The 13,364-nt window shown below is 35.8% G+C and overlaps 2 protein-coding genes across 4 annotated transcripts in view; one reads left to right on the top strand and one right to left on the bottom strand.

Annotated features, from left to right (window-relative positions):
* The window catches only part of LOC117983752 (transmembrane protease serine 9-like), a 267,133-nt gene that overhangs the window by 152,016 nt on the left and 101,753 nt on the right, over positions 1-13,364 (bottom strand). The window lies entirely within an intron of this gene.
* The window catches only part of mim (missing-in-metastasis), a 142,019-nt gene continuing 134,986 nt past the window's right edge, over positions 6,332-13,364 (top strand). For 2 of the 3 annotated variants that reach the window (XM_034970359.2, XM_069499603.1), the window contains exon 1: positions 6,333-6,909. In XM_034970359.2, the coding sequence (XP_034826250.1) occupies positions 6,838-6,909 (72 nt within the window). In that variant the 5' untranslated portion in view covers positions 6,333-6,837. Of the gene's footprint in view, positions 6,910-13,364 lie in introns of all 3 variants that reach the window. The other variant, XM_034970360.2, reaches the window with a different exon arrangement.

Raw genomic sequence — 13,364 nt, forward strand, 5'->3', positions numbered from 1 at the left:
CAACTTTCAAAAGTATTTCCCCTAAAGCTTAAGTCAAAAACCCGTAAAATGCTAAAAAAAAATTACTTGAAAATCCCCCTAAAAATTATATTATGAAAAAATCATAAACGATACATTATGAATAACTAGTAAATATAAACAAAATGTTATATTCTTTATATGTATTCATTACTAGCTTAATAGTTTAGGTATCTTACGACTTAATTTTGACAATAAAAAAAAAAAATTAAGTCAATAAATCCCTAAAAACAATGCCCCTTAATCCCACCTGACTTTTTTACAGCCTAAATTTGGGGGGAAATCCCTAAGTTGGCAACCGTGAATATATGTCAAAAGTAAAAGAGATGTTCGATGATCATCGATGGAGATAAAAAAATGATGTCTAAACATCGATGTGCAATATGTCAAACAAAAAAACCGGCCGAATTGAGAACCACCCCCTTTTTGGCCTTATCTAATTACTATACAAATTCATGCCCGCGTGGAATAGTGCCAAAAATACTGGCTGCATTTCCGCGCTAGATAGCCAGGCTGATCCTTTGCCGTAGACAGATCTTTGCGCAAAAAATGAGCCAGCCTTTCTGTCACCAGACGAGGCTATTAATCGCGATATATAAAAAATATATTTCAAAGTACCTACCTACATCGTAACATCGATGTCACTATTGCATTATAACTAGTTACTCGGAAGTCGTAACACTGATAATCGGTGAATGGCAATCAACTTACAATACAAGCTAGATGGGTAAGCTAGATTATCTATGCTACATCTCTACTCTAGCTTACTGGACTAAGAGCAAGCGCCTGTCAGACCTTCGTTATATTATAAAAGTTGAAAGTTTATCTGCGTATGACCCCAACACAATATGATAAGCGATTATGAAGTTTGGATCATGGTGTATTTGGGAGATAATAGGTAATAAAGGTGTAAAAAAAATCTTACTTCAATGTCTAATTTTTATATTTTCTTCGGAATAGTATTACAAATCACGTCGTGCATTGCCAGACATTTATTACCGTGGCAACCCCCTGCCAGACACCCTTAAACTGTATGAATTTATTAAACTTTAAGGGTGTCTGGCAGAGGGTTGCCACGAGATGACACGACGGTTGCGTCTTTACACCAATCACACTGTAGGTAGGTATAAGTCCCGCAAATTGTTATTACGCTAGAACCATGTCTCATTAACATCAAAATTACGTAATTTTGACGGATATTTAAGTAAAATATACCTAGGTATATTTTACTTAAATATCCTAACCATTAGGCTTCGAGCTGATGCTAGCATCAGCTCGAAGCCTAATGGTTAGGACGTCCGCCTTCTAATCGGAGGTCGGGGGTTCGATCCCGGGCACGCACCTCTAACTTTTCGGAATAATGTGCGTTTTAATTAATTAAATTAGTCCACGCGGACGAAGTCGCGAGCATAAGCTAGTCATAAATAAAGTTATAATAAGTGGTTTTTACATGTTGGTGCTACAAAACTTAAATTATGTTATGTTACCAGTATCAACAATCAACATCGATTATATCATCGATGTTCTTGCAACATCAAACATCCCTAATCTCAACTAAAAAGATTCAGAATAAAATATATTATATAGGTACCTGTAAAAACGTACATAGATTAGCATAGATTAGGTACCTACCTATAGTATAAAAAGACAGAAAAGAAAGACAAAACTGGCAAAGTAAAAATCACCGAGCATTCACCATTCACCATAGACAGCATAGATGCAATGTCTTCTCTTCACTCATGCCGCAACGCAACACTCGACCATCACTCGACAATCTGCGAATAATTATTACGCTAGATAAGGAGTAGTCATACAAAATATGCATCAGCTAGCCAGAGTGCCGGCATGTAATTACAGTCGCAATCAAGCCATCTCCAGGACGGCGATAGTCTCACCGTGTGGCAAAATTTGACACAAACTCTATGTGCTAATCTTCAGAGGGCGATACTATCTCGGCGATAGTTTGTACCTATAGTCCGTACAAAATGAGTTCTCACGCGCCATTTAAACTCTCTAGGTCCTGGGTCAACTGAATCAAAAGTACAGTTTACACAAAAAGTTAAAATGGCAGGTGAGAATACATTTTTTACGCATTATATCGAACAGGTTAACTAACCCCTTACCGCATGGATTTTTCACGATCATGATTCATTACGGCTTTGAATAAGAAGGTAGGGGCTAGCGGCAGTCTTCTTGGACATTGAGAAGGCAACCGATGAAGCATAATTATAGCTTCGTACGTTCATGGAATTTCAACTGTGTACGGATGCTCCCCACCCGCTGAGCCGTAGCCGGCAAGAAATATTATACATTTAACCTTTAAAATCAGATTTTGGCTTTGCAGAGCGTTGTCTCTGTCACTCACACCTATGTGATGTTTTGTCAGTCTCAACGACAGAGACAACGCTCTACGAAACCACTATCTCTTTCTAAAGATTGATCTACTATATTTTCTGCCACGTTCTGTATGTCGGTTACTCTGGTTCTTCTACAGATCTCCTCATTTCTGATTTGATCACGTAGAGTTACTCCAAGCTCCAGGCTGAGACATCACACACAATATCAAGGACATCACACTGTGGTATACACTGTGGAAATAGGAGTGCTTAACCTCGGTACCTCGTAAATCACAATCGTGACACTAGGGTATTTCAGCCCCAGCAACTGAGGACAGATACGACCCTAAAGTCAACACACGGACTCTGTAGTCTTCCCGGCACACGAATGATACACACCATAACCCATACACCATACCATAGGGCATTGTACCCTTTTTTGAAAAATCTCTTAAGTAATTTGATCCTAAAGTGATAATAAACTAGGTACCTACCCAAAAAACTACAATAATTTTATTCGATCGATAATAGGCTACTTGACTCATATCTAATTTCGTCCAATAAATGATTATTTATTATAGTATTTTGCTTAAGACAACGAAATATATCAATAACAATTATTAAAAACGCATGGATGGATGGATATATAAATCCAATTTAAAAAAATACAGTTTTTATTTTTATTTGAAACGCAGAAAACGCTGTCAGCCATGATGTGACGTCATTAAATATGTAAACAAAGAAATGTCATCCCGATGTGACGCGGGGACTAACGTAGTATCCATGCATATAAAATTTAGAGTCGTGACTAACTTATATATCAACGCACAGCCTAAACAGCTGATCCTAGATACATGAAATTTGGTGGGTGTGTTCTTTGTAGGTAAAGAGAAGGTATCCACTAGGAAAGGATTTTTTGAAATTTCACCTCTGAGTGGGTTAAATGGAGGTTTGAAATTTATGAAGTCCACGCGGGCGAAGTCACGAGCATAAGCTAGTTTTTATATATTTCTAAAAACTCATAGTAAACGTAAAAAAATATCGTTTTCTCTTTATAAATTGAATAAGTTATTAAGTAAGACTTACAACAAAGTGATCTTTGCAAAAATAAGGGTTTAAGTCGTTAGTCATATAGGATCCCTTTAAGCAAGTCTTCGCGTGTTACGTATATTTATTTCACTGGGCACTCTAATCTGCAACTTTCCTGTGGTCTTTATCGATGCGTTTTTTACATTCTCGGATGATACAATAACGATAATTACTATATTTTTCATGTAAACTAGTATAGAAGTCATGTTTATTAAACTTTGAGAGGTTATGCTGTTGTTTACAAATGCATGACGTCAGAGCACAGATAATCTATCGGCCAAACATGGCCGACAGTGTTTTCACCTGTCTAAGAAAAATATATTTTTAAATTAAAGTTTTACGGTTTTTAGGGCGCAAAAAAATATAGTGTTAATTTTTTGATATAATAGGACAAATATTAACCATTTAAGACCAACTTTAAAAAAGTGTCAAGTAGCCTATTTAGTGTAATAACTTATAGCATTTAAGCTTTGCATGTCTTATTTCACCGCAAAGGTTTTTAGGTTCATGAGCTATCAATAATAATTATCATGATGTCACACAATCTTTAAAATGAATTGGTAAAGTCATTATAAAATTTTATAAACTGAAATTAACATTTTTCAATTGCTTATTGCTAAGACTATTTTGGTAATATGTTTTTAGCTTGGACGATTTAACCTAAGGACGCGCCTCGCATGATTATTCCCCTCTGTCAATAGTAATGGATTTTTAATCCACTGCGTTTATAAACACTGTTTGCGGAATCGATTTTGTCATTGTCAGAATCGTTTTCGATGTGTGACGACGTCTTACACGCTGGGTGAAAAATGCCTGTTTGTGCCGTTAGTGAGTGCAAGAACAAATCAAACACATCAAATTTACAAAAAGATGGAATTTCATTTCATAAGTAAGTATTTTTGGTGTAATAAACGCTTTCTATAAATTAAATTACATAAATTATTATAATAAAATAACAATCGAGAACTTTACCGATTCAGTAATTGAGTACGTAATAATTCGGTAGAAGCGAGTCACACTTCTCACGAGACTATATTTTGTTTTTTCTAAACAATTGCAACCCTCGATATATACAAATTAGGTTAAAATTTGAATACGCGTGAACAGCATGAAATTACGTAGTAGTAAAAATAACACTAGTCTCGTGGGAAGTGCGGTATACTAAAGACGGAGAGCCAGCGCCCAAAAAACTGTTTGAATTTACTAAGGCTAATTTTTTGCGCATACTGACCAGCTCTGTCCCCATATTCTGCTGACTAACCATTACAACTTTTATTTATATGCAATATACAAGTTATATAACAATTTTCAGCCTTAGTAAATTCATTTTATTACCTCGCAGGTACGACACCTTTGATAGCGCACCTGAGTCACTGTTCTCAGGTTCACTTGACTGACCGCAGTATGTTTGTGTACGCAACCATTCTAATGAACTATAAAAAAATTAGCCTTAGTAAATTCAAACAGTATTTTGGGCCCTGGCTCTCCGTCTATAGTATGCCGCACTCCCCACGAGACTATAGTGTTATTTTTACAAAATTTTTCAGTATTAGATTCAATTGCATAGGACATAAGGTTCGATTTTTAAGAATCATGTGATAGTGATTGCGGTTCGATTATCGATATCGATGAAAACATTTTCTTTATTATTAACGACTAAATTACCGTCTTCAAGTCAAGTAAAGAATAGTTATTATTAATTACCACAATTTTTTCGCTACCTATACTTGTAATAAAACTGGTCGATTTCTGTGATTTCACGTACTTAATACATTTAAAAAAAAATTAAAGCAACGCAATTTTAGTGATAGGCGCGAAACGGGGTAGGGTGTCTCTGAACTGGGTAATATGTAGCTAAAAGGTGTACCTTTCTCAAGGATGAGGATCAGGTAATAATTTATCATAATCGTTTTATTTTTACAGATTTCCTAAAGACGCCCACTTTAAAATGAAGTGGGCACAATTGTGCGATCGAAAACGTAGTTGGGAACCTACCCGCACAAGTACTATCTGTTCGGCGCACTTTGATTCGTCCCAATTTGAATGTTTGCCTAATAAACGTCGCAAATTAGTCTCTCATGCCATACCAACATTGCTTTTAGCAGATACCGTAAGTGTTTCCATATTATGTGTTTACATGTAAAATTTGAAACAATTTTTGAGGGTGTCTGACTGTCTGTCTTTTTGTGTTACGCTTTAACAACCTACTATGATGAATAATTAACAGATTTTGATGAAATTAGGCCGTCGGCAACATCTTGTGATAAACATTTTATACTTTGGATATCAATTTGCTCGACAATTTTTTTTTCAGGTGTTCAAGTCGGTAGAGAATTATAAATCTCAGGAACCAGGTCCTTCTAGTACTACTCCACCATCAATCAAGCAAGCAAACATCGAACTAACACCAAGGAAAAAAAAAATGAAAATGAAAATTGACAACCAAACGAAAAACTATCGATATATTTTAAAATATCGATACGGTAGCATCGGAAATCACTTTGACTGTCTTACACTCGTAATGTCTTTGTATGTTGATGTATATAACTTATTAGTGTGCGTAAAATGTAGTAGTGTTGAAGATTTAGATATGTGTGTGTTAATAATGACACAAAACTTTGTTGAGCGAGTGTGTCAAGTTGTCTATGTAGTGTTTCCTCGTCCCGCACCAAAAGTGACAGAAATTTTTATTCGTAATATTAGGCGCGTTACAAGTCCATAGGTTAAATCGTCCAAGGTTTTTAGTTTTTTTTTCTCGCTTGGTGTAAATTATTACCATATTAGATTTCCCCACAAGTCTATCGTACTTGTTTTAGTAGAGTTCAGTGACTGAATGAATGAAATGAACTGAACTGAAGTCTGAACGCAACACATTCACAAACAGAAAATTGAAAATGAACTAAATTTATTCCGGCCAGTTGTCAGCGCTTGTTTTGTCGCTCGTTGCTTGTTTTGCGTGTTTGAATTTTAAAGTAATTTTTGACCGTGTTTTATGTATGAAAACGTGTTACAAATAGCTTTCTTTGTAATGAAAAATAACTAAATTATATTCAGATAAGCATTTCTCTTTTGTGCTGGTGCGTATTCATGTGAAATTTGTCAAGAACATAGTCTTAATATCTTTGCGTTTACCATCTCAATGGAGGATATTCGTTCGTGTTTATAAATATTGATTTGTTAGTTTAAAACCTAGCACTGTGTCTTGGAATTAATAAAAAGTGAAATGTGGGTAATATTTATATGAGTGCTAAATATCATAATTGTTGTTAACATCTCAAAAATGCAACAGATGCTGTATTATCATTATGGCGCACACGAAGCGCTGTGCAATGTGATTTTCTGTGCTTGATAGTGTTTTTTGTGTTTTTGTGTCGGTATTGTGTTTATATTGACAATGGAGGGGACTACTGAAAAAGATTGCTCTCCCTTGTGGAATTTATACCAACAGATTGTGTCCGATATGAAGGTAAGTGTTTTTTGTAAGTAGAAGTAAACTAAGTCGTTACAGTCGACGTGCCGGTACACATTTCCTAAACTATTCTCTATGGAGGGGATTACTAAAAATATTGCTCCCACTTTTAAAATCTGTGCCACCAAATTGTGTATGTAAAATATGAAGGCACCTACCTTGTACATAGTTCTTTTAGTAAATTCATGTCATAATCGAATAATCCCGCAAATTACTTCTGCAAAATTAAAATTAAAAAGATGGAAACAAAATTTTATGCTTTGTACATAATACTATTCACAATCAGCAGATCCTTACTCCTCACGGTTTAGGTGGGCGGTTGCTGGTTTGGGTTATACATTTGATGAATTCCTTGACAAAGTAATGTGAAAGCAACCAGCTGCGCTTTTAGTTGCCCATAAGATAGGTTATTGTATTTTTTTATGATTTGTAAAGGGTAATCTACTGCTGAGTTTCTTGCTGGCTCTACTCAGTAGAATTGCTTTCCAAACAAGTGGTAATCACAGGCGTAGCATAAGAGATACTAAATTGTCCTACATGAATTAAAATTTTGAATTTTGATAACTACTTTCTATACAGAGCATGTTAAATATCCATGAAAATTTTAGTATCTTTATTTCTTTAATATTGTTAAATTTTACTTACCGAAAGCTAAGTTAAATTGGTATTTAACTTAGCTTTCGGTAGGCTTTCATTAAAAATGAAGACAGAATAGATTTAGAAACTCTGTAAATACTATCAAGTGATAAGGAAAAATAAAGGTTTTTGGATTTTGCCCTTTAGTTGTGCTAGAAGACCTTATCTGCCAAATTTCTTGATTCTTGGTCAACGGGAAGTACCCTATAGATTTCTTGATAGACACAACAGACAGACAGACAGACAACAAAGTGATCCTATAAGGTTTCCTTTTTCCTTTTGAGGTACCGAACCCTATAAATAAAAAAGTATAGTCCGGGTATGATGCGGGGGGACGCCACGCATATCTGCATGTCACCCGCGCTCGCCCGTTCTGGGTTAGCGTGGAGTGCTGTGAAGGGCGTTCCCTCCCCGATTGCCATTTCAACCTGTCGTATACTATAGTAGGTGTTTAGGATTATAAATATAACTAAGTAAGTACTTAATACTGGCTGGACTCATGTGGTTAGTCAAATTAAGTAAGCCTGAGTAGTAGTGTTAGGATTTCTGGAAATTACTCCCCTCAACGATTTTTACAAATTTAAATTGAACAAAGCCAGAGTGGGTAAGCTAGTAATATTATCTCAATACTTATAAAAGGAAAACGTGAGAATGACTGACTGACTGATCTGTCAACACACAGCTCAAACTACTGGACGGATCATTCAGATAGCTATTATTATGTAGACATCTGCTAAGACAGGATTTTTGGAAATTCTATCCCTAAGGGCGTAAAATAGGGGTTTGAAATTTGTGTAGTCCACGCGGACAAAGTCGCGGGAATAAGCTTGTACATACCTTTATAAAAGGAAAAGGTGAGACTGATGGATCTACCAATGCACAGCTCAAATTACTGGTCAGATCAGGCTGAAATTTGGCATGCAGATAGCTATTATGACATGTACACATCTGCTAAGAAATGATTTTTGAAATTCAACCCCTAAGGGAGTGAAAGAGGAGTTTAAAATTTGTGTAGTCCACGTAGACGAAGTCGCATCATGAGCTCGTTAAATTATAGTGGCGTCCAGTGTGAAGTTTTGCTGTACAGTTTTTGTTGTGCTTTTTGTGCATTTGTGAATGTGTACACTGTACAGGCCTTTAGGCGGCACAAAAAACTAACGAAGTTACTATTACGAAGACTGCAGGTGTCGCGTCACGGTCTATTTCTTCACGTAAAAGGAATGTATTACGATTACATAGCGTTTTTATTTCGCATAGGTAGTTATTATTTTCAATAGCACTTGAACTAGTAGCTTGTACAATAAGTACTAATTAGCTAAACATAATTAGGCATAATGTGTTCACTAGCTAAAATATAGAATCCAAGTATGTACTTAAATAAGTCCTATACAAAGTATTTTTAAAAGGTACATAATAGTATTATACTAAAATTATGTGTTTGGTATAGCACTTTAAAAATGTTTGTGAAGCGAAATTTTATAATAATTATTACAGTTGATAAAAGTGCATATAAATAATCTTTATTTGATAAAAATTTACAAGGTGTATATAAGTACATAACCCTGGTAGTAGCAATGCAAAGTTCCTGGCCCCCAAACTAGGATTCCCTGTGCTATGGGAAGCCAGTCTTTCGCCCGAATATAAATAGGTTTTCTTATTAGATGTAGGTAGATACAAAAGAGAAACAAAAAAAAAACATGCATGTCTCTGTAGTTAGAGGTTTTTTAAATCATAATATTATAATGAAATACTTAATATGAAAATGGATTTAATTAAGTATAACTACTTAAGTACATTGTACCTACTTACCTAAATTATGTAAGAAGTTATTTTGTACTAGGTACTTAATTAGAGTATAGATCTGATGGATAAAATATAATTAAATTGTTGAATTATAGCGCTAATCTCCGTAGTAGCTCTTTAGCCACACCATCCATTCAAACTTATTGCTAAAGCCTATAGATGCTAAAGGCTTCAGAGAGTGTGGTTGGGGAGCCAATAAAGGCTGTGCGTTGAGCTTGTACACACCTACTCCATTGCTTTTAATCTATTTGTTGCGATGTTTCGTTGGCATTTATTTATTGATTATTGATTTATCTACTGTTTTTACCTAGAATGTAAGATGCTTGCAGAAGGTTTGTTGAGCGAACAGTAGTTATAGTGCGCGTAAAACAAGTATAGTACGCGACAGGTCGAGATAGCAATCGGAGTATGAGGCGGCGGGATGCTCTGCACACCCGCACGTCACCCGCGCGATCTCGCACCGGGTTAGCACGGGGGCTGTGTGGGTTGTCCCCACCCTGATTGCCATCTCGACCTGTCGCGTACTATAGACATAGGTCGTCATTGACAGACATTGTAAGTAGGTACAAAAACAGATTTCTGCCGGACTTATGTGTTTAATCCTCATTCTAACTTGTTCAAATTGCAACTTCAGATTGGACTGCATGTTTTGCGCGCACGATACCTACCCTGTTGTCGTTCTTAACTAGGTACTTACCTATATTAAATACGTATAATTAATAATATATCGGTATATTTATGTCGAAAATTACAAGCCTCATTAATTCGTTCCGGTAGCCAGTATACCTACCTACCATTTAAATATGAAAAAGGTAATGTTTCCTGTATTTTGAATGATAGCTCATCGGCATATTATACTGCAGGAGGTTCTTATCTAGACTTTCGTATACAATACTAACTAAGTAACTAGGTACATATCGGACATCATGTTGGAAGCTTATGCCCTTTTTTAACGGTACCGAGAACGGGTTGGTGACATAAAAGCCGACATTACAGTTAGTGCAATCAAGTGCAAAAATAAAGCTACCTTTACACTAGCTACAACGCCTGCTAAACTAGCTATTTCTTTTAGTAATTCTCCTTCACGAAAGGCATAACAATCAGCATACCTAGTTAATATATTATAGAAAAATCGCTGCTGCAGTCGGCCGCAAACATATGGTGATAGTTATTACGTACATAATAATAATAATATGTCAATATAGTAGTTATGTAACATGACGCCGGTCGGCGTGGCTGTGCTTTCAGCTTAACCTACATAGTTCCTGGAACACGGACGACTCCGGATAATGAACCCAGCGCAATTTAGACAATGGTCCGGCTCATTATGTCAGACAATCGCGCTTGGCCGAAATTCGGTCGTGAGATGGTTTCTGCACACAAATTGACCCGTTCTTATTTGTAGATTCTGTGTAGCCTAAAACTTAATGACTTCCAAAAGCAAATGGCTTTCTACGATGGGATGTTAGTTACCGTTAGTTATCAAAGAATACTAACTAGGAATGCCGTTATAAATTTTAAGCTGCTTATTATCCTAACAAAGATAATTTATTTCGTAATACATAGATTTCGTAGATATTATGTAGTTAAGATACATAGTAGGAGAGTACTTGTAGTTATGACAATCTGTGTTTCATAATCCGGTAAATTCGAAAAAAAGTAAAACTACCTGTCTATTTCGACTAAACAAAGATATAGTTACCATAATATATAACTACGTAGTTAATTATATAGACCACAATGATTAACTACAATGCTCATTCCGAAAATAATGATACTACGGTACGCGGCAGAAAGTAATGAACATCAACCTTTAGAGATAGCAGATTTGTAGAGCGCTGTCTCTGTCCTTGAGACCGACAAAACATCATATATAAGGTATGAGTGACAAAGACAACGCTCTACAAAGCCGAAATGTCATTCTAACTAAAGGTCGATGTACATTACTTTCTGCCGCGTACTGTACTTTTATTATTTAAGTAAGTTTGTACTGTCCACTTAATCATATTGCAATCACTACAACCGCTACGTCGAACATCAAAAGCTGTCTGAAGTCCATTCACACCGTCTCCATTTCTCGGCGTACTACACTGGATTGCGCACACATCTCATAAAATATTTGAACTAAACAGATTGCCGGTTACAACAACACCTCCATACGGTCTTGTAAATCATGTCCGGTATGATTTACACGCCGTTCAACGCCCAGAAGTTGTATATATATACGAGTATATCGGGGATACCGGCAGCTGTTATGGGCGTAGTTCTATTTTTAGCACTCATTGGTTCGTGTTTTTGGCGGGCCCGTACGTTCAACGTAAATATACGGGTGTTTAACCTATATTGTAAACTCGGGTGTGAGGATGGGAGGAAGCTCAATTAACTAATATTGTCCAGAAGCGTGTACAGGTTTTTTCCGCGATCATTGTTTAGCACATAAAATGAAGGTCCTGATTCACCTGAATCACCCGATGGTAAATCGTCGTGTATATTATAATTTATTTATTTATTTAGGTATTTATTTATTATAATTTAATTTATGACCTTAAACTAAATTCTTTTAATTAAAAGAAGAAAGTAGGTACACTACATGTTAATTTAAAATAAAATTTAAAATATATTTGATGTATGAATGTTTGTGAGAAGTCGAGGATCTTTGTTAGACACACAGACTACGGTCTATTTGGGCTGCAAACTGCCAACACCAGTCTCGGCTTTGGTCTAAAAGTGTGTTCACTTTTCATTTTGTCGAAATAAAAATAAAATAAAATAAATATATGTGACGTTACTGCACTTACCTAGCTTACCAAGAGTTTTTTAAAGACCCATAACAGCAACATACGCCAATTCACAACTGTATGCCATATCGTTATGGTTTAGATTTTTAGAACAATACATCGTTTGGTAGCTTTTCTCTGAGAACTAACAGCCAAACTCTTATAGTAGGTACCTACTAGACCTGCTCTGAGCTCATTATGGACGTTTACTTAATATAATATTATACCGACTTGCCTACTTGATTTTCAAAACTGACCCAAAGCAAACCCAGACGTTAGCGACAGAGCTTCACAGTCCCAATGAGATCGTGGAAATTGAAGTTTCTTATATTTTTGCTACATTCTCGGCTTCGTATGCCTTTATATCGTGAATTAATGAAGAGTATCGTGCCAATGAAGGCGATTGTAAACCGGTTTTTTGTGTAATCTATTTGCACTGTGCCAATATTGGGTACATAATTTTACTTAGCGATTCAAGGTAACTAGCTTATTCGCGTTTTTTCTTGTAACATATGGATATATTTAAATAATTTTATTTTTACTCTTGTTGTGCAGTTGTATCTAGTCTCTGTCCTCCACGTGTATTTAGAACGACACGTTTCCCTAGGCAGATCTTTTGTACTCGATACTAGCTGAAGTCCGTCATGGCATCATCCGGTATAAAGCTATTGCTTTATATGCCGGATAATGTGTTACAAAAGATGATATTATTATAAGCGTCGGAATATATTATTATGTATTCCGACGCTTAAACCAGTTAAGCGTCAAGCATGAAAATATGATTTAAGTTTATTAAAGTACTAGCTTATGATCGCAACTTCGTCCGCGTGGGCTACACAAATTTCAAACCCCTATTTCACAACCTTAGGGGTTGAATTTTCAAAAATCCTTTCATAGCGGATGCCTACGTCATAATAGCTATCTGCATGCCAAATTCCAGCCCGATACGTCCAGTAGTTTGAGCTGTGCGTTGATAGATCAGTCAGTCACCTTTTCTTTTTATATATATTAGAAGAAGACTATAAGGGTTTGTGAATATCTTGTTCAGAAGCTAGATAATTCCATATAGGTGATCTCATCAGTGATATCACCGATTTAAAGTTTATACCTTCCGAGTGCGCGTACCTATTGTTGTTTACATCGTGTGATGCGATTGATGATTTGCCATTTTTTTTGTTGCTAAGTTAAGTAAACTTATTTTACTTAACTTAGCATACTTATTTTTAAATATGTTTA

Source organism: Maniola hyperantus, chromosome 7 (genome assembly GCF_902806685.2).
Source record: "Maniola hyperantus chromosome 7, iAphHyp1.2, whole genome shotgun sequence".
Lineage (NCBI taxonomy): Eukaryota > Metazoa > Arthropoda > Insecta > Lepidoptera > Nymphalidae > Maniola > Maniola hyperantus.